Source organism: Cydia amplana, chromosome 26 (genome assembly GCF_948474715.1).
Source record: "Cydia amplana chromosome 26, ilCydAmpl1.1, whole genome shotgun sequence".
NCBI lineage: Eukaryota > Metazoa > Arthropoda > Insecta > Lepidoptera > Tortricidae > Cydia > Cydia amplana.
This window is the reverse complement of record NC_086094.1, coordinates 1,695,772-1,720,653: the sequence shown is the minus strand read 5'-3', so window position 1 is coordinate 1,720,653 and position 24,882 is coordinate 1,695,772. Positions and strand designations below refer to the sequence as shown.

Sequence of the window (24,882 nt, the reverse complement as noted above, 5' to 3'; positions counted from 1 at the left end):
GTCACGTTTTTTAATTTGTAGCCTAAACAATTAAAATTTGAAAATATCATAAAATATTATAAGCTTTATTGAGCTTATTTTAGATTGTTTTTTGTCGGAGAGCCTCCATTTCGAAGCATCTGGCCGCACGAGGTCACAATATTCATTTGATAATATAAATATTATAATTACATGATTTCTTTTAAACTAGTGACCCGCCCCGGCTTTGCACGGGTTAACAAATTATACACAAACCTTCTTCAAGAATTACTCTATCGATAGGTGAAACCCGCTTGAAAATCAGTTCGTTTATGAGTTTACCGCGAACATACAAACACACAAACAGACAGACGCGGCGTAGGGGTTTGTTTTATAAGGTGTTGTGATAAAATCGAAGGAATCAATTATCCTTCCATGTTGACTTTTTGTCATAATCTTCGTTGGAAAACTTATTCAATTGTCAACCGTATTGTTATGCAATAAAGTCCAAATTCGGGGATAATAACACACTCCCCTCACCCCCTGTTCCCCAACCACAATATCCCCGCAACTCACGCGTGATATTTCAAGTATTTTTTCCCAATTAACATGTTCCACCCTCGCTATTGCGTTCCGCAAAATCTATTTCTTCATCCCCTCCATTGCACCCTAGCGATGATCGGCTAACAAGGGTGGAAAGCACAGACATATAATATAAACAGACACCGCATGTGCACTCAATACATTTTAATTGACTTTATAATTATGGGTATCGTTTGTGTTTATTTCGGGTGAGTTTGTGTTTCTATAAAGGGTAATTTTTAAACCCACCAGGTCACTTGCAAAATCCCACTAACCCGGGGTTAACCGGTTTAAACCGTTAAGCCAGTGTCAAATTGTACTGGTAACCATGGTAACTCCAAGTTTTACCTGTTAACCCTGGGATAGTGAATGGTGCTAGTGGCCCTTAGCCCTGTTCCGCAAGTAAATGAGTATTTCATACTATTAAACAACTTTTAGTATGGTGCAATGCAAACCACGAAATCTCCACAAATTTGCTGTCAATCCAAAATTGTATGAAAGTGCACGTTTTTTTCGTTTAGTGGAGGATGTTAGACGGAATGTCCAGAACGCCTGACCACCTGCCGCTTAAAATTTTATGATGGTTTCGATCGATCCTGAGGCCAAAAAACTGAAATCGAAAATTCTTTAAATAATAATAATAATAAAGCTTTTTTATTTGTCCATGCGAAAAATAAATACATTGCAATATGATATAGATAAATAATTACGTAACATTCAATAACTAGTTAATTTAACATAATTAGATTAATTAATTTACCAAAATAGTTATAATTGATTAAAATTTAAATCTAGATTAATTTTTGAATGGACCCCCTTTGGGTAAAAGCCTCCTCCAAGGTATGCCACTTGCTTCTGTCTTTGGCTTTGTGAAGCCAACCTCGGCCTGCTATTGCCGTTATTTCGTCGGCCCATCTAGCGTGCGGGTGGCCTCTCGATCTTTTTCCTGTCGGCCCAGGCCAGTCTACTGCTCTCTGAGTCCATCGGTTGTCCTCGTACCTAGCGACATGGCCTGCCCATTTCCATTTGGACTTAAGCGCGAAATTTAAGGCGTCGGTAACTTTGGTTTTTTCGCGGATGTCAACATTTCGCACCTTATCTTTGAGCCTTAGTCCCATACTGCTTCTTTCCATTCGTCTTTGTGTGGTCTGTATTTTGTTTTTAGTTTTTGTGTCAAACGTCCATGTTTGACATCCATAAGTAAGACATGGAAGTATAGCCGTGTCCATGACTATTTTCTTAGCTGATATCGGCAGTTGTGACTTGAAAATTTCCTTATGGGGCCAATATTTTTTCCACGTGATTGCAACTCTCCGCTCTACCTCTTCTAAGTTTCTATCTGTGTTGAATGATATCTGTTTGCCCAAATATACATATTTTGCTACGTATTCAAGAGGTATGTTGTTAATTAAAATTGGTGATGCATGGTGGTTGGTCATTACTTTTGTTTTTTCTAGGTTCATTTCTAAGCCGACTCTTGAACTTTCGTGGTTTAATTCATTTATCATTTTGTTTAGTTGTTGTGGGCACTCTGCGAACAGGATGATGTCGTCAGAGAATCTAAGATGACTCAAAAAGTTTCCATTTATTTTTATGCCACTTCTGGACCATGGTAGGTTACCCATTACTTGTTGTAAGACGGCTATAAACAGTTTTGGGGAAACTGGGTCGCCCTGTCTAACTCCTCTCTTGATATTGATTGCTGTACCGACTCTGTCCAGTTTGACTCTACTTGTACTGTTGCTGTAAATATTCTTCAATATATTAATATACTTTTCTTTCATGTTTATGGATTCCAAAGCTTCCCATATGCTTTTATGTGATATTGAGTCGAAAGCTTTTTTATAGTCTATGAAAGCTAGGGTAAAGGCACCAGTAGTCAGCCTTATAACGACTTTTTTAAGTTTGAACGTTCGGCATTTCTACAGGATTAGTCGGATAATTAAACAAATGACATGGTTAGATCAATTGTTTATCATAGTTTTAAAACAAAATATTTAAAGAAATAACAATCATCTTTATAATATCTCTAATTAAGTTTAAACAAAAAGTGGCACTTTTCTCCAGTAGTCAGCCTCCAAAATCCAGTAAGCAGCCTCTGTGTACCCAGTACTCGGCCTATATAAACTATTCATAATAATTAGATTAAAATCACTAATATTTATATCAAAATCAACGATAATATAATATCTATTTTTTCTTTATAATTTTTGTTATCGTTATTGTAGTTAGTTGTAGTTTTTAATTTTAGTTTATAATTTTTTGCATATATCAAAATCAACGATGTTAAAATAATATCTATTTTTTATTGAAAAACTTAATAACACTTAAAAAATAAAAACTTATAAATAAAAAATTTGGCCTAGGTCGTGGTCACTCGGTCTTTTTTATTTATAATTTTAGTTATTGTAGTTAGTTGTAGTTTTTAATTTTAGTTTATAATTTTTTTGCATATATGTATTACTTACCTACTTGTTTACTTATTTAATAAAAAAAATCTTATAAGTACATACAATTCTTATGACACGAAATTTGTTGGCCATAGGTACTTAATTAACTAACACTATTCTTGCAAACTAAGAATCGCAATATTTGTTTTCTAATAATTAATCCGTCAAAAATTAACGAGGTAAATCAGGTAATATCTAATTATGTTCCTAGTAGGTATTCGGTAAAAAATAAATAATCGAGTCTATGCAGATCTAATTAACATTAATAAACAAAGTCATATACCGACCAGGAAAAAACAAAATGATAGTTATGTATAGTTAACGTCAAAAATATGTATACACTTTTGAACCTTATTTCAATGAGATAGGGTTTTAAAATGTGGACATGTTTTTGGCGGCGACGTACCAAGCAAGGTCAATGGCTGAGTACTGGATCCGCGAAACCCAGTGCTCAGCCGCATTAAAACGTTATTTCAAATGCGGCTGACTACTGGGTTTTACTTTAAATTGACTAGGGCATGCCTAACTAAATTTGAAAATGTAAATTTAACGGTCCTAACGGTCGCATTGGCTCGAAAATAATATAATAAACGAATAACCCAAAGGTCAGCCGTGGGGGGCTGGGCACTGGATTCTTTGGAAAAAAGTGTTATCCAGTGGCCAGCCCCCTCAATTTATAAGTGAAATATTGATATTTTCATTCAAATATAATGCAATTTATTAGATAAACTAATAAATAAACCAATCATTAACAAAAACAATAACTTTTAACATTAAAACATAGTTTTTCTTGCCTGTTAAGAGAACACCACGTGCAGTAAAAAATATGGCGAACATGACACTATTGCACTCGTCGACAAACAGCACCTGTATGAACGAGTATATTTCTTCCCCCCGTTCCCTCACCGCACCTGTCGTGTGACGTATTAACCAATGAGGAATCAAAGCTCCTATTTGAGTACTCGGGATTTGTTTAAACGAATATACCAGATATTTATGACCAATAAACGACTCAAAAGGCTGACTACTGGTACCTGGCTGGTCACTGGTGCTGTTACCCTATGTATAGGGGCCTGTGGAATTCTAAATATTTTTCTATCACCTGGTCAACGACTTGAAGGTGGTCCGCTGTACTGTAACCGCTTCTAAATCCGGCCTGCTCGATCGGCTGATGTGCGTCAATGTTTGGTGACATTCTTTCTAGTAGACAGGAAGCAAACAGTTTATAAAGGCAGGACATGAGGCTTATGGGGCGGTAATTCCCTATGTCTGTTGCATCTCCTTTCTTGTATAACAATATTATTTCAGATTCCGTCCATTGATGTGGCACAGTTTCCTCCTCTAGGATTTTATTCCATAGAATTGTGATCGGTGTCAGAAGTAGAGTCCTAGCAATTTTGATATATTCGTTAGTAATGCCATCTGGTCCTGAGCTTTTTTCAGATTTAAGTTTCATTAAATGTTTTAATACTTCTGGCTCTGAAAACTGCTGTATTGGGCTGGTATCTGTGCTGTGGTAAGCGTGAATAACTTTGTTTTGCTTCATTGTGTCTGGTTGACTGTATAGTTTAGAGTAAAAGTCAGTAGCTACATTTATGATCTCCCTACGCGATTTGCATTTGTTAGTGCCGGTTTGAAGTGATGGAATCCATGTGGTTGCTTTATTCAGCTCTTTATGGGCTTTTTTGACTGACCTGGATTTTTCAAGGTGTCGTTGTATTATGTTTGTTCTGTAAGTGTTGTAGCATTGTCTTATTTCTTTGTTCGTTAGTTTATAAAGTGTTTTTAAGTTTTCTTTATCGGTTTTGTTTAGTTTATGCTTATTTTGTAGTTTACTCCTTTCTTTCATGAGTTCTAGCGCTTTCTCTGACAGGATTTGCCTCTTTTCTTTACCTTTAATGTTTTTTAAACTTTCCTTTATACAGTGAACGATTTTTTGGTGGTAATCTTCCGCGTTGTAATTGTTATACGTAGTTATAAGTTCTGGGATATATCTGTTGAGATTTTTTAGGTACATTTCTTGCTCTTCTACTGTTTTCAGTTTGCTTGATAGGTTTGTAAAATGACGTCTGCTCTTACATGTTGATTTTACGTGAATTGTGGCTCTTAATAGCCTGTGGTCCGAGCCAAATGAAAAAGACGACAGAACTTCGTACTTATTGATTATGTGAGGCTTTGTGGTCATTATATAGTCTATTTCGTTTTTTATGGTTTTGTCCGGAGAGATCCATGTCCATCGGTTCTTCGGTTTTAGCTTGAACATTGTGTTAATAATTTTTAAATTATGTTCTTGAGCGTATTGGATGAGTCTCTCTCCTCGTGCACTTCTTTTGCCATAGCCATATTTACCAGTAATAGAGCTTTCGTATGTTTTGGGAGTTCCGATTTGTGCATTGAAATCTCCCATAGAGATTATATACTTCGTGGATGTAGAGTCGTGAGCTTTCTCCAAGTCGTTGTAAAAGTTGTCTATTTCCTCCTGCGATGATTTTTCAGTCGGTGCGTATGATTGAATTATTGAGAAGTGTAGATTTTCTAGTTCGATTTCTAGTACGCACACTCTTTCAGATATTCCCGTGAATGTTATGATTTTTTCTTTGTGTATCTTCTTGACTAGGAATCCTACGCCATATAGTCCTTTAGTTTTGCCTAAGTAGTACATGATGTAATCGTCGTCCTCTTCTATTTTTTCTCCGAGACGGCGAACTTCGCACAATCCAACAATGTCGTGGTTGATGTCTCGTAGCGCTGTCTTTAGCTCGATAAGTTTTAGTTCAGAAGAAAGCGATCTTGCGTTAAAAGTACAAATTTTGAAGGTGCTTATCTTTTGAGTGGTTTTCCTTGGTGGGTTTTGGTCGAACTCTCCCGCGGTGACCGGCCGTACTGGGAGATGAGGGGTGGGTAGAGGGCCCGGTTTTGATTGCTATGCTGTGTTATGCTGTGATGTCTTCGTTTGGCTTTGAGGACTGTTATTATCTGTCTCTGTGAAGATCAGTTTAGGTTTATGGATTATGTAATCTTTCATATTAGTCGCTTTGCTTTTCTTAGATGGCTGCCTGCTAGTATGCCGCTCTTGATGGCTGCTGGGTTGTGTTTTCTCTGGGGATTCAGACAGGTTCCTCTTGTTTGCTTGGTTGCGAGGGACGGAGTGCTTATTGTTCAATACAATGAGTTTATCGTATTTTAGATAAGCGATGTTACCTGCTTCTTTTTCTTTCTGTAGTTGGCTTTGCAGCTCTTTACGCTTATTTAATATTTCTATTGGGTAATCTTCTTTTATGTAATATAAAGTGTCTTTTAGACATTGTTTATTTTTCTGAACTTTTAATTTGAAACCCATTGTGTTGAATGTTATTACCACCGGTCTAATCTTCTCTCCTTTTTTACCCAGTCTTCTCACTGCTTCAATATTGTTAATATCACATGAGACTTTAAAATATGTATTTATTATGTTAATTATCAATTCTTCGAGTTCGTAGTATGAATTTTCGCATTCTTCTACGCCAAACATGACTAAATTCCGTTGTCTAGATTGCCTTTCGAAGTTTCTTATTTTAGTGCTTTGTTTTTGGAGCAAAAAATCGAAGAACAAAATTCTTTACTGTCTCTCTATTAGATACATTAAGTACAGCCACGATACAATACAATACAAATCCTCTTTATTGCACAACCTCAATAAAACATTTACAGAGAGACACACATAATACATGAAGACAAAGGTAACAACAGGTGGTATTATCGTTAAAGAGCGATCTCTTCCAGACAACCTTTAGGTAGTAGAGAAATGATAATATTAATAAAACTATTTAGGAGGTGCAAAAAACTAAATTGGAAACTACATAGCTTTGAAGAAAATACCTATAAATTAATGTAATGTAAGGAATAAAAAGAAATATTGCTAAGTATTTTGACTATGTTTGAATATCGCGTTTTTTAAGATACTACGTGGGAACGTAGGTTCGTAACCTACCGACTGCGCCATGCAGTATCTTCAATAAAACACTTTTTAAACTTGTTCTTTTATGTATTATAGTAGTAAGTAGCTTCCTAATTTAATAACAAGTATATTGTTATACAGCACATCCGTCTGTTATGTTATGAGACTTATGAGATAGGTAAAGAGCGAGAGCTGTCAAAGTGACAGCCATAGATAACATATTTTTGGGTGTGCGTTCATAAACGTCACTCCCCTACAATATAGTTGAGATCAATGTATTCATTCGTAGTGGGTCGGATAGGATGTCTGCTTAAATATGTCTGTGCTACAATAAATGAGCCGAATGGTACCTGTGAGACCTTATAAATCTCACTTTTTACTAATTAATCATAGTTTTAGTATTAAATGTAGAAATCGGCCTATTAATTTATCTTTATTTTGTGTCTGTTATTTTTTATTATTCTGGCTATTTTCTATATAGTCTACTCTAGTCATAAATATTAACAAAGTGCGGCCCGCGTCAACTTCGTTAACTACTATGTGGCCCTTAGCTGCTAAAAGGTTGCCGACCGCTGGATTAGAATAATAAAATTAACCCACTAAAACAATCATTATGGAATCATAGATTCCCACCCTATGCACGGCACATGCTGAATGCACGGCGTCAAAATGCCAGAATCCACGCTAATTATCGCCGAAATATTCGTCTATTCCAAACAAATGCTAATTATCGCCGAAATGTTCGTCTAATCCCAAACAAATGCTTTCACTAATTGCAATCAAATATTCTCTCATTACAGGTAGGTACTTACTTGCTTCTAAAAGGGTCTAAGGATCAATAGTATTTACAGTCACCACACGGGATAGTTATGCCCTTTGGGGTTCTAGCTAAATTGGAAATTGTATAGCGTAAGTATTGAACAACCAATTTAGCTAGGACCCTAAATGGGGCAACAGTCACGAAGCGTGATGGTATATTAATTATATTATACTCTCGCACATTGTCTAATAATTCAAATTTTCTAATTTTTTTTTGCCGCCTTTTTCTACCGACAGACAAAGTTCTTTCACAATCACGAGAATTTTATTCACGACATCACAACTATTTGAACTTCGAATACTTGTGGTATTAGGATAAATCGCGAATTACTGACCACTCTTTAATAATTGGCCACCTTAAATACTAAAATTCTGTTCACTTATACAGAATTACAGTTATTGACACCTTATTAAGCAAACCGGGACTGGAACCTCAGGTGGCATGAGATTTCTCTGCCAAAAATGTGGGAGGTCGTGCCGCTCACGCATCGGCCTCCACAGTCACCAAACCCGTTGTCTAAACAGTAATGCATAATAAATCGTCTGCAATAGACGGAAAGGCCCAGTGGCGTAGCTAGGCGTGGGCGAAGTGGGCCGTCGCCCACGGCCTCGCGCCCCAAGAGTCGCCTCGCGCGAGGCCCCTTCGGTCACAGTGAAAGAAAAGGGCCTCGCAGATGCGACTTCGCCCTAGATTAGTTCACGCTACGCCGCTGGAAAGGCCTGTGATGATGACTTACGTCCATTTCGAAGCACGGCATATCGTTATTAGAACGGATAACGCTCGGTATTTGATCATTTGTCGGTCTGTGCAACCGTTTGCTAATTAGTAATTTACCGAATTTACCGAATTATCTAACGGAAGAATTCGATGCATTAATGTTAAGCATTACCACTATAGGTATTACATATTAATCGTATGCTTTGCTGTTCAATTCTCGCGATTAATGTTTACAATGTTGATATGTAGTAGTGTTCTGTCATTATCATGAAATATTTATCTATAGGTACTTAATGTCTGTCTGTTGTCTCTTCACGCTTAACCGATTTAATCGGAATTTGGTATAGAGATAGTTTTGAGCCCCATAGGATAGTTTTTATCCCGAAAATCATCTCGTAAAAGGGTGAAAAGCGGGGTGGAAAGAAGATAATTTATGTATCGCCTGATAATTGATGTAAGCATATGAAATAGATTGATTGCCATTACACGTTATCTAGGCGTTATAGTTGTCCCTCAAATAAGGAAGTTTGTATGGGGAATCAATAAAACGCAGATTGGATAAAAATAAGCTACCAAAATTACTAATTCGACGCAGACAAAGTCGCGGGAAAAAGCTACTAAAATCCATACTATAATATTAATAATATAAATGCGAAAGTGTGTCTGTCTGTCTGTCTGTCTGTTACATCTTCACGCTTAAACCGCTAAACATAGGATACGTTTTATCCCAGAACTCACCCCTCAAGGGGGTGACAAGGGGGGTGGAACTTTGTATGGGAAATCAATAACCACTGAACCGATTGCGATGAAACTTTGTATGCGGATAGTTTGAGCTGTTGGGAAGAATATAAATAAAATAGTTTTTATTCCCGAAATCATCCTTTAAGGGTGTAAAAAATGGGGTGTAATTTTATAGAGTGCACCAATTTGGGGATGAAAAGAGGGATGAATAAAAAGCAGATTTGTTTAAAAAATAAGCTACCCAAATTACTAATTCTACGCAGACAAAGTCGCGGGAAATAGCTACGAAAATATAATATAAGCGATCGTTTGCGACGAAATTGCGACCACGACCAACCATGCACGTTTTAAAATGTAACACTATCCTGGGTGGTTCATTTCATTCGGGTCGTTTATTTTTTTAGAAATGTTGCCATGTTGAAAATTGTGCTTCCGGTACGTCCGGGGTTGCAATTATTTGATTTCAATCTTCAACAGCCAAGTTAAAATAGGGTTCGGTGGGATTTTTATAGTATTGATTGGCCACTTTTTTAACAGACTTCGAGTTTTCGAAAACAGAGGTTCTTCGTTCGTCGGTATCATTGTGTTTTATGCATTATCTTTAAAACGACGTGCTTGAATTTCTGGGACTTCTATTTTGAGAAAGATAAATAATTAATCTCAGTAAATTAAAACCGAATTACATTTTATTTTGACAAAATAAGAATAATTTACAAGTCATTACAGGTGACATACAGATATCAAATTGGCTTACCGGCCTGCATTCGTAGGCAGAGGTAAAGCCAACCAAAGAGGTTCGCCACAAATTAAATGAAACTTGGCATGATATTCATGTTATTTCAGAAGGTCGTTTTAAAATGAGAGCGAAACTGCGATTTATGGTGACGGCTACGCTCATGTGACTCCTAATCGAATAGTGTTGCCAAATATAAAAGACTCCTAATCGAATAGTGTTGCCAAATATAAAATCAGTGTTATGATTGTACTTAAGCTTGTTTATTTGTTTGTTCCAGATGAGGCGTTGGGCGAGGCGGCGTGGCTGAGCGCGATGGAAGGCAGCTATCTCGTTCTCGCCGCGCTGCTCATCGCGGCGCGCGCGCAGAACACCAGAAGTAAGTTCAGACCAAGGCCCCATCTAGAAATACTGAATGAGGCGCTGGCCACGACATTGCGCGACTCGCTTCAGCTAAGGCGACAACCAAAGGTGGGAACCGCATGGTGACTAATCCCAAGAATTGGCGTAGGCACTAGTTTTTACAAAAGCGACTGCAATCTGACCTTCCAACGCAGAGGGCAAACAAAGCCTTATGGGGATTGATCCATCCAGTTTCTAATGATGTTTTCCTTCAATCAAATGCGACTAGTAATAGTATGTATGTATGTATGTATGTATAAACTCTTTATTGTACAAACACAAAACACAAATTTATGGCACAGGATAGGCAGTACAAAGGCGAACTTATCCCTTTAAGGGATTTCTTCCAGTTAACCTTTGAGTAGATGAGAATTGATGAAGAACGTAGACAAATATAGCACTGAGTACAATAGACTAGAGGAAAGTCAATAAAATTATAAAAGAGGGCGAAGATAAATAATATAAGATAAAAATTAGAAGTAACAATATTTCAAATATAAAGAATACCTACGTTATATATAATAAATATAAAATATATATATATAAAATATCTATAGTCACGAACAAGTTAATTCCGGTCCGATAGCCACAGCTTTTTTAACTGCCCCTTAAGCGACGCAACGGACTGCGATTGCCTTAAGGAGGGAGGCAACTCATTCCAAAGTTGAACAGCTCGTACTGCAAAAGATTTACCATACGCACGAGATTTGTGATGAGGTGTTGCCAGTGCAAGATTGGTACTCGATCGAAGGCGATGGCCACTACCATCTGCCAAAAACTTGAATTTTTGTAAGAGATAGAGAGGAGAAGAAGGAATAAAAAGAACATTAAAAAGAAGAGAAAGAATGTGCAGATCCCTGCGACGGCGGATGGGAAGCCAATGAAGTTGAGTACGAAATAGAGAAACATGATCGTATTTCCTTAGACCAAATACAAATCTTATGCACATATTCTGCAGGCGTTCAAGCTTGTCAAGCAGTTCCTGTCTCAGATCGAGAAACGCAATATCGGCGTAATCGAGAAGTGGAAGTAGAAGAGACTGAGCCAACATAATTTTAGTTGGAAGCGGGAGGAACTTCTGCAGGCGCCTCAGGGAATGGAGAGAAGCAAAAATCTTTCGGCTGATTTCAGAGACATGAGAATCCCATGAGAGCGTCTGGTCCATAGTAATACCGAGGTTTTTGACAGTGGAAGAGAAAGGAATAGGAGTTCCGTCGAACATAATATCTGGTAAGACCTGGTAAGACAGCCTAGAGATGGAGTAAGGACTACCAATGATTATTGCCTGCGACTTTGTGGTGTTAACTTTCAGACCGAAGGATACATAACATAAGTTCCGAAAAACTCATTGATACAAGTCGAGGTTTAAACTACTTGTCTACTAACTATGAAAATCTGCCTACGTAAACGTACCTCAATCTACCTACATTCTTTCACAAAGACTATCGAGCGATGACGTCACCGCCGCCATCTTGGCCGGAAGCGACGCCGGCGGCCGGAAGCCGTGTAAACGCGCTAGTGTTGCCAGTACGTGTCGGTATTATGTTGTTTTGTTATTAGGCCGTTTCCGGTGTAGTTTTTGGTACGGGAAATGATTTCAGGGTTTCGCACATCTCACTTAATGCCTATTATATTTTTTTTATGAGCTTTTGTCGTGAATTTTGCCTTGTGGCATTTTTTATGCCCGTCGAGACATATTGTTTAGTTTGTGATTGTTTATCTATTAGACTAAGATCTATTACCGAAAAATACGCAACGATTTCAACAGCAACGAAACCTGTAGGTATAGGTGACCGAAACGTTCTCCGTTTTAACTTGGGGAAAATGCTTTCGCTTGTCAGGATGTTCACTGCAGGTCGCAGTTTTTAACCGATTCTTGTAAAATTTTGTGAGCAGGTTCAGTAGTTAGATTTTTTTTTGTCGTTTCGTTTTTTTTACATTATTTGGTAGAAATTGCCCTAAAGGACTTAGGCGCCCCTAGGATCTATGGCACTTAAGACTATTGTGAGTTCGATGTGATAATGATTCAACTAAGTAAGATTTTTTTTAATTTTATGCTTATTGCGAGGTCTACAGCTCACAGACCCACTATATATAAAAGCTATAACACACGGGCGTACCGGACTGGATCCCTATTGAAGTGAGATAAATTTGCATGCCCCTTAATGTCCAGTTACCTAGGTTTCACTGTATAAATATTTACGAGCGAGGCGCTTTTCCAAGTTATATCAAATCGAATTCAAATCAAGTTCACATTTTTAAACCTCGAATGTGGATGCTAGACAATTACTCCGCGTTAAATAAGTTAAACAAAATGGCGGCCGGCGCCTCACTTCCGGTGGCGGCCGTATTTATTACTTCCGGATTGTCTGTCTCACGCTACAGAAGATAAGGGTTCCTGATATAATGCAGATTAAATACTTTTACTGTACCTAATGGCCTAAGATCCGCTATATACGATCTACCCACATCTGTTAGTTTGAGTCAAACCAAAAATTACAGTAGGTACGCATGAATAAAGGGAGCGGAAAAAAATCCTGTAATATTACAATTCTGATAAAAAATCATTTTTAAACACACTTTATTATTAATTGCCAACTGTACTTTACGTGCGGTAGAAATAGGAAATGACGCGTAAATGTACAAAATACTACATCACTACTACATGCTTATAAGCTTACATTGAAATTGCATGTCTTGAATAATTAAAATCCCGCAATCATTGACGTATATCACAGGACTGGCCTTACGGGCAATAAGGCCTCCTACTAACGAGCGCTTTTTCAACGCGCGTTAAAAAAGCGCTTGAATCCGTCCTCACGCTAAATTCGATTTAACGACCAACGCTTAAAGTCGAAAATCCAACAACGCTCGATAAAAAGCGCCACCGCTGTCATGTGAATAAATACTCATGTATCCATTTGTGTCATTCAAACGCTTTTTTAACGCGTGTTGAAAAAGCTCTCGTGCGAATTGGGCCTAAGAATGGGCCATGAATGGGGCCAGTCCAGTGGTGTGACACCGCTACAACGCCATTGGTTGATGAGTTCGCATCGCGCGCGCGATTAGCCGCAACTAGTTGCGTTAGACTCCACTATTGGCTCGAATTCGTTAGTGACACCGCTGAACTAGTACCATTTTTAGTGCCCGTAAGGCCCGTCCTGAGATATAAATCAATCTCGCAATATTTTCTAATTTGTTAAACTTGAATGTTTTTTTACAGATGACGGGCCGCGTTTTCTGTCACGCGGGCACTCGTTCCGGACGGTGGTGGGAGACACGTTACTACTTCCCTGCCAAGTGCAAAACCTAGGTTAGTATTAGTCTATAGTCTAGACTAGTGCTGTCCCTGACCTGTGACCAATATTGTCAAATCTTGACAGCCTGAACATCTATGGTGAACAAATTTACAGGGTAAATTTGTTTTGCAAGCTTCTGAAATTAAGCACAGGAAAATATCTACGAGTAAGATCACCTAATAAATTTATATTTACCTAGAATAACTAGGACTCAATATAATATCGGCCATATTCGAACTTTAAGATACGTCAAATACTAGAGATTGAAACGATATGGATTAGATATGTCAGTGTCAAACAAGTGTCAAAAGTGACGCGTTTGTTTGAAGAAACGTCACTTTTGACACTTGTTTGACACTGACATATCCATTCCGTACCGTTTCAATCTCTAGTATTTGACGTATCTTAAAGTTTGAATATGGCCGTATATACCTACATGGTACAAACTTGCTAGCCAAGCCATATCCGAGTCTGAAAAGGGTTTAAAGTTAAGTTCTTTTTTTAATTTAACAATGTGTCCAGGTTCCCTGGTGCTCCTCTGGCGGCGAGGGCCAGCTGTCCTCACAGCAGCGAGCCTCATGGTCACCCGGGACGAGAGGTTCAGGCTCGTCGACGGCTACAATCTGCAGATCACCGATGTGGGACCGCAGGTACAGAAACATGGGCACCCTACACTAGCGAGGACTAGTCCTTAGTGCTGACAGCTTCATGGTCACCCGTCGATGGTTAGAATCACCGATGTCATAGGTATGCAATGCAAGATGGTGTATTGATGTTTTTATGGCTTAGTTCATTTGAGGAAACTAAAAGCTGTAGTTAGAATTTGTTATTTGTGTTTTTGTTTTTGTTTATTTCATACTTAATCATTAAACGTTCTTTAATAGGTAATTAAACATACTTAATAATATTACGAATATTGATCATGAAATCATGATCACAAACCTTCTTCATAGGATTATAACAAGCGCCTGCACCTGTCGGACGTACATTTGAAAATAACATATATGATCACTCCTTTAAAAAAGTATTGTGTGTTTTAAAAATAAATATAAGCCTTAATAATATAATAATTTAAGCCTAGAGTAGCCTAGACTTAAATTATTTAACCCACGAGTAAAAGTAATTGAGTGACACAAAGTAACTCTAGTCTAATGATCCCGTGCCGTATAATATTTTTCATAAACTTGACACCTCAATTTTTCAAGGCATCGCAGCGTCCGGTGTGAAATTGGGCACTTTATTCAAAGCCTGCATCCAAATGAGGCATACGTCACGCGGGCGGCGAACCGTCGCAATCTTCATACATATGGAACGTCAGTTTATTATAACGGCGCCGTTAGAAGGGTTGACTTTCTTATTGTTGCGTTGCTAAAGGGTTTCTTAATAGCTAGGGATATACATACAGATGGACAGACAGAAGATGGACAGTCTTATATGTTTAGCAGATGGGTCTGGTACACAAATCTGCCAATGTATCATCATCTTCCTCGCGTTGCCCAGACTTTTTGCCAAGTGGACCCCAGTCCGCTTGTGTTTGCGAAAGCGACTGCTATCTGACCTTCCAACCCAGAGGAGAAACTAGACCTTATTGGGATTAGTTCGGTTTCCTCATGATGTTTTCCTTCACTGAAAGCGTCTAGTACAGTCACCAGCAGAAGTTGCTAAGCGGGCCAGGTGTTCAAAATGATCTAGACGCGACTTTATTGTTAAGAAAATAAGAGCGTGTCAAGGTAATTTTGAACACCTGACCCGCTTAGCAACTTCTACTGCTGACTGTACCTAAATATCAAATGATATTTCGTACATAAGTTCCAAAACCTTGGAGGGGGCTTTAGCTCTGAATACAAACCCTAGAAAGTTAATTAAATCAACTACGTCAAACCTCAACAGAACTATAACCTTAAAAACAAAATGTCCCAAATCGGCACCCACCCAGGGACTTCCAAAACAAACGCACGTTTTTTAAAGCTTAAAAAATGCAAAGCAGACATCTAAACGGTAATTGGCAGGCAAAAATATGATAATCGCCGCATAAAAACCTTTGTGGTGCTTCGTCGCTCGTTATTTTTTATGTGTGGCAACACTGAGGTACGATTTTCCGCAATTTTGGCCCGCCATCTTTTTGTACCACGAAATTGTCTTTTTATTATGTTTTCTTCGATAATTTGGTGGTTTTTGACGTTTTATTGGCCTTATTTACGAGCTGCAGAGCCATTTCGCTACACAGGTGTATAATGTCAAGTATTTGCAGTCGTCAAAACCTCACAAAGTAAACTGGTTGGCATCGGTTTAAAACTGTACAAATTGTACAATTGCTCTCGACGATTTTCGGCCAAAAAAGGGACAACTTTTGGTTTCTGTCTATATTATGACCTCTATTTCAATTTTTTTTACATGGTAGGTATCTAGGTATTGGCAAGGTGCGAAGTCGGTGGAGGGGGAAGTGGCGCTGATCGTCACAAACACAAGTAATCTTATGGAATGTCCGACATTAGTACTAGCGGCAGCCGCTTGAACTAATTTTACTCCATAAGATTTAACGTAGAAAGTCCGACAAAATGAGGGCAGCACCAGTCGTGCACCTAGCGAATACCATAATAAGTATTAGACCAAAAAACCGTTAACCGTTGAAGGTTCAAATGATTCGAATCAAATCCCCTTCCATCAGCCATCTTGATCTCATTTCAGATTGTGCGCTCCAAAGAAAATCATTTTTTAGTTTATGGCCGTCGCGGGGTCGAATCAATTTATTTAATGGCAAATAAAATTAGGTACTTATAAGACCTTTGATTAGCAGGTGTAGGTAACGAAACCATATAGTTGTGGTCACGCGGGTCTCTATTGTTTTCCAAGAAGTTTTAAGTCATAATGTATTGTTTGCCCGCATTTTCCTTAGTCGTAATTTCTTTGGTTCAACAAACGCGTCACTTTTCAGTATGCCATAAAACAAACTTAACCTAACTTAACCTATCTAAAGGATAGCCTAGGTAACGAAAATCCTGAAAGTCAACGGTTGCTGTTTTATGACTAATTTGACAAACAATACAATATGACTTAAAACTTTATGGGAAACAACGGGACCCCTGGTCACGAACACTGCAACATGTCATGTTCCTAATGACAATGTTATTACATGCTTTTATTTAACTTGCAATGTACCTAAAGTCTATTTTTTTATTCGGTAGACTGAAATGACAGTTAATACCTAGTATGAAATGACATTTCATGTTCATACAATTAACTGTCATTTCAGTCTACGGAATAAAAAAATAGACTTTATGTAAGTATGTTATGTAACTATGTTTGTTCGGGTCAAATATTGCAAGTTAAATTTTACCCACTTCCCGACTTCCAATGAAGCTGAACATTTGCATAGGTACAGTAGGGTGACAATGCAATATTATGGTACCATCGAGCTGATCTGATGATGGAGAGAGGAGGTGGCCATGGAACTCTGTGATAAACAAGGCAACCTAATTGTGTTTGGGTATTTTAGAATTGTCTCGGTGAGTATTAGTTGCCTGTGGAAAGAAAAGTACAGTCAGCGATAAAAGCTCGTACCTAAAGTTATTTTTTGCCAAAAAGTTATTCCTACCGATATTGGGATGATACCAACAGTATATACTTATAGTTTTCAGAAAAATGTGCCTAAACTCTGTTTATTAAGCACAATAAGCTGGTCACAATTTAAGAGCCCTATTCAATTTCCATCGGATTTTGCACCACGCGAAAATGGCCTCAGTTAGCACAAGAGTGTATTGGTACATTTGGTACAGAATAATTTGGTATCGAAAGCGACAGAATTAAGCCCGTTGTATGTATTTGGCAAACAAGGGAAATGTCGACTCCAATACTAGTTTCAATACAAAGGATTTTATACACCGTGTGTCCCAATACACCCACAGTTTAACCAGGTATCCCTAGCGGTATTTCGAGTTATATTTCATATGAACCAGTCGCATTTGTTATTTTATGTTTGTTAAGTTTGTTTCTTTATAGAACATTATGAATTAATTACGTTTAAAACATATTCACTGACCCAATTACCGACTGATGCAGCAATATGTAGGAAATTATTTTATACGTATGAACAGAGCAAGGATAAATTAAATACGAGTACCAATTCATTAACCAACTCTAGTTATCGACACAGAGTGTCACGTACAACAACATAAATATTTTCTTATGACAGCGGAATTGTGAAATTAATGTTCCTATAACACGTATAAAATCGAACTGCGAACTTGTTCAAAAATGTTGTTCATGGTTCAATTAATACACTACAAATAATAGTCATTTACGGTACAAGTGCGGAAAAGAGGAAATTCGAAACGAGTGGCGATATATTAAAACACGATCGAAGAGAGTCTTATAAATCGACACGAGTTGCGAATTATCTATTCGCACATGTATCGTACAACGTTTTACAGTACATACGCCCCTTTAAATTTTTGACATAGCTACGGAAAGTGCTTATTTCGAAAGTTTAAAGACTTTAAAGTGCCATATGTACTGTAAAACGTGCAAGGTGCATTCGCAACTCGTGTCGATTTATAAGACTCCCTTCGATCGTGTTTTAATATATCGCCACTCGTTTCGAATTTCCTCTTTTCCGCACTTGTATCGTAAATAACTAATGTAGCTGTGCGTGTTTTCACCTCAACCCTCCTGCCGGCACATAGCTATGCTATTTCGATTCTGTTTGTGTATTTATACACATTAATTCCGAGGTTATCGGAATTCGACAAAACACCGCAGTTTATGAATTATTAGCACTTGCCTGCATGATAAAAGTGTTGTGAAACGTAGCCCGCGGGAACCATGTATTTTTAGATAAACATCTAAATTACGCGGATCTGTTGCCTCATTTTTTCGTAACCCGTGTAAAACCACAGCTTTTACGGTTTTATTATAAAATATCTATAACAGACAGACCAAAAAGTAGGTAGGTACGTACACGAAATTCGTAACATGAGTTAGAAACATAGGTATTATATAGTTTATATTATTAAACCTTCTCGTTTTAAAAAAACTGTATGATACCTAATAGTAAGCGTATCCAAATCGTGAACTTTTGTAATGTTGACAGAAAACGCCGGTTTTCCCGAAAGTTGTCCGACCGCCTGTTGTTTAACCTCTTATTTTCTGTATTATTTGTATTGTTTTCTGTAATGAGGTGTGTGTGTGTGTGGTGTGTATTTGTTCCTATTGTATTTTTGTCGACCAAACTTTAATTTCAACTGTGTACTGCCTGTTTTTAACCCTAAACCCCGTTGTTTTGATATTTTTTTAATTTTAACTCTTCTTCCACTCTCACAAAACCGCGAGGAGTGGCGCCGCCTGGAGGAGGCCTATGTCAAAGACAGCCTGACAAAGAAGAAACAGAAAAAGAGTAAATTGAAAACATAAATAAATAAATGGATAACTTGCATAGTGAAGAAAGTGTAACAAAATGTATGTGTCAGGAATAAAGGCTATTTCAATTCAATTCAAATCTTCTTCCACAGGATGCAGGCGACTACGTGTGCCAGATATCGGACCGCGTGGCGCGCGACCAGGTGCACACGGTAGAGGTGCTGGTGCCGCCGAGCGTGCGGCCCGCGCCCGAGTCGCGGCACGCGGCGGCGCGGCGCGGCGGCGCGGCCGTGCTCGAGTGCCGCGCCGCAGGCAACCCGGTGCCCAGCGTCACCTGGCATAAACTGGTAACTTAGGTTCAAATAATTTTATTACTCATAAGAATATTACAATTCACCTACATGAGTTAACATTACTTATACTAAGAAGTAAGAGTTAATTATCTTGACGAGTACATTTTTATTAGTTATATAATATGTATTAATATTATTATGTGCAAATTTATTAAGTGTTTGCAAAATATAGACAAGAAAATATATATGTAGGTAGACATTTTTATTATTTTGCCCGCAGCGACTTACACAAGTAAGTAACTTCATCATTGAACACTTTAAACTCTCTCTTTGATAGAAGATCTTCGAAGCGAGGCGCAGTAGTGATATCTATGTCACTTAATTTACTTACTGCTGTGGCGCAACGACCCGAAGTCATCTTGGCCTCCGACACCAAAGACCGCCATGCTACTCTGTCCAAAGCCGTCTGGACGCCCTAGGTACCGCTGGAGAGACGGAAAGGCCTTAGCGAATACGGCGCCGTCGACCGGACTCTTAATGTAGTGTTACTAAACTGAATTTGTTTGGGTTTGAGTGTTTGTTGAGCAAACGAAAGATTCCAAAATTGAACCACGATCGTAAGAAGTGCCGGCGGCGAAAAGTGATCATCATTTTCCTCATTTAGAATTTCGTGATGTTGAAAAGGTTCAGGCAGCAGGCTCCGTCGCGATCGAAACGCAACTGCCACTGTCGCACTAATATGGAAGAGTGATAGTGAGACACAAAGCGTTTCGTTGTCGAAGCGATAGCGATTGTCAGCTTTGCTAGTCACTTATATACAATTAACTCTGCCTTGTCGTTGCCAATGTCAATCTTCGTGTCTGCTCCAGCCCCACACGGCGCAGAACGCGACGGCGCGACTCGGCGAGGGCCCACAGCTGCAGCTGGCTCGCCTGGAGCGCCGACACTCGGGCCGGTACGCCTGCACCGTCGACAACGGTGTCGGCCCGCCCATCGTCACGGAGTTCCAGCTTCAAGTGCTATGTAAGAAGTCTTCTTTGCCTCATTAAGTTAGGCCTTGAACTGGGCGCAATGACGCATGCGCTGTGAGCGGCAAATCAAGACCGTTCATACATTTGTTCGAGCTCAATATATGACAAAAAAGATGTTTATTCTCTAAACATGATTACAAAGTAAAACTTACCAAAAACCACCACAATAGCCTTAATTTGCTGTAGCGCCGACTCATCCATCGTTACGCAAATCTAAATAGTAAGGTTTTTTTTAAAGGTCTCAATACTAAACTTATAAGAGGCCATCCTGAAGTTAATAGGAATATTAGGAATATAAGTCTAAGACTAAGTACTGACTACTTATATACCTATTTATATTCGGTGGCTGTGTAAACTCCCATTAAGTAAATATTTGGAGACAATCTTACATAAATCGACATAAACACAAACTACTGAGTAATGCATAATTAAAGAGATAAATAAGTACTTACATTTCTTCTTTCCATTTTAACGGTATCCGATGTTCAGCATCTCAGTCCTCAATGTATTGTTCAACACTGCTCTAATAATTTACATTACATTCCAGATCCTCCAGAGATCACAGTGGAGAGATCCTGGGTGCACACAGGGGAGGGGTTCAGAGCCGAGCTGCTGTGCACCGTGCTGGCCGACCCTCCGGCAGAGGTGGGCTTTCACTCTGATTTAGTTTCCCTTCCAGATCCTCCAGAGATCGCAGTAGAGAGATCCTGGGTTCACACAGGGGAGAATACAGAGCGGAGCTGCTGTGTACCTTCCTGACCGACCCGCCGGCAGAGGTGGGCTTTCACTCTGTTTTAGTTTGCCTTGCAGATCCTACAGAGATCACATTGGAGATATCCTGGGTTCACACAGGGGAGAATACAGAACGCAGCTGCTGTGTACCTTGCTGACCGACCCTCCGGCAGAGGTGGGCTTTCACTCTGTTTTAGTTTCCCTTGAAAATTCCCCAGAGATCACATTGGAGAGATCCTGGGTTCACACAGGGGAGAGTACAGAGCGGAGCTGCTGTGTACCTTGCTGACCGACCCTCCGGCAGAGGTGGGCTTTCACTCTGATTTAGTTTCCCTTCCAGATCCTCCAGAGATCACAATGGAGAGATCCTGGGTTCACACAGGGGAGAATACAGAGCGGAGCTGCTGTGTACCTTCCTGACCGACCCTCCGGCAGAGGTGGGCTTTCACTCTGTTTTAGATTGCCTTGCAGATCCTACAGATATCACATTGGAGAGATCCTGGGTTCACAAAGGGGAGAGTTCAGAACGGAGCTGCTGTGTACCTTGCTGACCGACCCTCCGGCAGAGGTGGGCTTTCACTCTGTTTTAGTTTGCCTTGCAGATCCTACAGATATCACATTGGATAGATCCTGGGTTCACACGGGGGAGAGTACAGAGTCCATCAACTACATTAGTCTTATTTTTAAATTAACGCAAATTAAGACGAAGCTTGTTTTTCTGTCATACAATACAACATAATTATTCGGCATTAGAGTTTAAATCACGCACTTTAATTCACACACGCATATCGTGCGCTTAAGTCATATTCTTACTCTGTGAGTGAGCTGTGAATGTAAACATTCACCTCAATGATTATACACAGCTATGGCTAGAAGTACGAGATCAACCCCGTACCACGCTATAACATGCTAGATGGCGCTAAACCGAGAATATTAAATTATAAAATTGAACTCATTCCAGGTATCCTGGTACCAGAACTCCTTTCCGTTGAGCGCATCGGAGCGGGTGACGATGGCGGCCCGCGGGAACAACCACACGCTGCTCATAGCCAACGTGCAACCGGAGGACTTCGGCAACTACAGGTAGGTACACACCTGTACATTAGACCTAGGGATATAGTCCGTCTACGCTAATTTTGGCACCTGGCCCCGTAGACAACATGCCAATCGCTAACGCTCCGTACCGAACGAAACGCAAGTGTCACTGTCACATTAATATGGAAAAGTGATAGAGACACGAAGCGATTCGATGGCGAAGCGCAAGCGATCGTCACCTTGGCTAGGCCGCCTGTACTCCTCCAGGCGAGCGTGTCAGAGATAGCACTACTGCTCACGTTCTAAATGCTAATATCTATGTGCTTCTCGTATATACACAGTTATAAGTGTAAGCGTCTGTGGCACCCAAAATGCTACAAAGTCGGGCGAAGTCCGAAGATCAGAAGCGCGCTCAAATCTCAGATCTCTCAGATCGCCTGCGGTGCCTCACGCTACATAGTTGGGCGGTTTGGAGCGCGCTTTACGCGCTCCAAACCGCCCTATTAAATGGGTAGTTTTTGTACTATTCTTGTCGAGCCAGGCCGCGTAGCCAACGTGCCAATCGCTAATGCCATGTTGTCTGTGCTAATGCTCCGTAGCGATCGAAAAGTAACTGTCACTGTCGCACGAATTTGGAAGAGTGATAGAGAGACACAAAGCGTTTCGTTGTTGAAGCGATAGCGATTGTCAGCTCGGCTAGGCCGGCGTGTGTTTATCTCTCCGTATGAGTAATCGAATTGGTCTATAAACTATCTAACAGAGATATTGATCTGATTTAGGGTTCTAGCAGAATTATCAGTACTTCACCCGAAAGAGTGGAGCGTATTACTGAGCCAGAACCCTTTTGCTGCAACGCACACAGCAGACCTACCTTTTATTGATGCTTTTCTTTATTTTTAATTTGATATCGTTATTGTTTCTTTTCTATTTTTTGTCAATATGTGTGTATTGTGGCAAGCGAATAAATGGTTTATCTATGTATTAAAGTTGCGTGGCGGACAACAGCCTGGGCCGCGCGCGGCAGCACGTGGAGGTGTCGGGGCGGCCGGGGCCCGCGCGCTTCACGTCGCCGCCGCTCGCGCGCGCGCCGCGCCAGTACACGCTCGCCTTCAGCGTCGACAGCTACCCGCCGCTGGACGAGCTGCGCCTGCTCTACCGGCAGCTGGCGGTCAGTATCTGCCAGAGTCCTACCTAAGAAGCCTATTCATAGATGATGATGGTATCCTGTTATCCCTCATCAGGGACATAGGGCTCTCAGGAGGGATTTCCATTTTTTGGCGATCCAGCGCGGCCTCCTTCAGCTTCAGCGAGGCCAACTGGTGCAGCCTTTTCCACTGTGTGGTACGTGGGAGACCTTGCCCCTTTTTTCCGGGAATTTTCCAAGTCAGCCCTTGCTTGGATATGTGGTTGTTTGGCCTTCGTTAAACAACTAAAACATGTCCTATCCAGCGCCATATTCATAGATATTTTTTATATTTATAGTCATCGATAAAATATAAAACTTGTATACTTTTTTCTTCTGTATTTTTGCTTACGAATAAATTATATCTATATTTGTAATTTTGCAGATAAACGAGTCGTTCCAGCAGCCAGGGCGGTGGCACGACGTGGTGCTGCCCGCGCCGGCGCCGGCCGGCTCGCTGACGCACCGCGTGTCGCACGAACTCAAGGCGTTGCAGCCCGCCGCCGTGTACGAGGCCATCGTACAGGCTAAGAACCGATACGGGTGGAATGAGGTACGGTCAGCCAAGAAAGTGGTCTACCACTTTTCGACTCTTATCAATCAGAAGATAGAGTCGAAAAGTGATAGACCACTTTCTTGGCTGACCGTACTAACAATCTGTCACAAAACATTTGTAGCTAAAAGACGCAACGTTCTTGAGTTTGGCTTTGTTAGAATCGTCTCGATGAATAGTTCGGATTCGGATTCTTCTTTCGAATTATTACACTGTGCTATGAAATGTTGTATCAAGTTTTTTTAGTATGAGTTAAGGTTAATTAATGCGAGTTTTCTGTGGACATCAAAAAATAAATGTACCTTAGATCCTAATTTTCTTGCCGGACCCTTAAAGGCATGTCGTTAACTTTCATTTTGTCGACAGAAAAGACGCCAGTTTTCCAGGACATTTTTGACAAAATTGTTTGGCAGAAGGGTCTGGAACAAACGTATTCTTTTTTTTCTTAAATATATTTTTGTTTTCAGGTTAGCGACATATTCCAATTCCACACACTGGGAGGTCCTCACACGGCGCACGCGGACGAACTCACACCCATGTACTCGTCAGCTCACGTCAGCAAACACATGGCATGGTCACTGTCACACCTCGCCTTCTTTTACATCCTACGCGCTTGAACAGAAGCCTTACGATTGGCTGACGGCAGCCAACCAGCGTCGAGCGTCGACCGTTCGATTTTTGAATTTTGTAACCGTTATTCGGGGTTAGTGATAGTCTTTTGGTTTTTAAAACAATCCTCATTCGTAAAATGAAGTTTACGTATAAAATTAACAAAATAACTATTATTTGTAATATAAAAAAGCCTTAAGCAATTTGTCAAGGACAAAATTCTTAAAATAATAAGGTGTGTCCTTTTTTATTGCCATAACGTGACATCAATATAATAAAAATGATTTTATGGTTAATGATTTGTCATCGAGGCTTCATATAAAACTTAGAGGCCTAATAATTTGAAGGGGCAGTGCCTATAAGAGTCTCTTATCAAAAGTTGCTTCATAAAAACCTACCTATACCATCCTATACTAAGAAATTAAATTTGGACATTCATTTACAGACATAAT

At 39.7% G+C, this 24,882-nt stretch overlaps 1 protein-coding gene across 2 annotated transcripts in view; it reads left to right on the top strand.

The window, feature by feature from the left end:
• LOC134660140 (limbic system-associated membrane protein-like) overlaps positions 1-24,567 on the top strand; it is a 65,923-nt gene extending 41,356 nt beyond the window's left edge. For both annotated transcript variants that reach the window (XM_063515852.1, XM_063515853.1), the window contains exons 2-11: positions 10,219-10,317; positions 13,564-13,653; positions 14,162-14,289; positions 19,147-19,341; positions 20,157-20,310; positions 20,866-20,963; positions 22,012-22,133; positions 23,073-23,253; positions 23,654-23,821; positions 24,289-24,567. In XM_063515852.1, the coding sequence (XP_063371922.1) occupies positions 10,254-10,317; positions 13,564-13,653; positions 14,162-14,289; positions 19,147-19,341; positions 20,157-20,310; positions 20,866-20,963; positions 22,012-22,133; positions 23,073-23,253; positions 23,654-23,821; positions 24,289-24,438 (1,350 nt within the window). In that variant the 5' untranslated portion in view covers positions 10,219-10,253 and the 3' untranslated portion in view covers positions 24,439-24,567. The remainder of the gene's footprint in view (positions 1-10,218; positions 10,318-13,563; positions 13,654-14,161; positions 14,290-19,146; positions 19,342-20,156; positions 20,311-20,865; positions 20,964-22,011; positions 22,134-23,072; positions 23,254-23,653; positions 23,822-24,288) is intronic.
• The last annotated feature ends 315 nt before the right edge of the window (positions 24,568-24,882 follow it).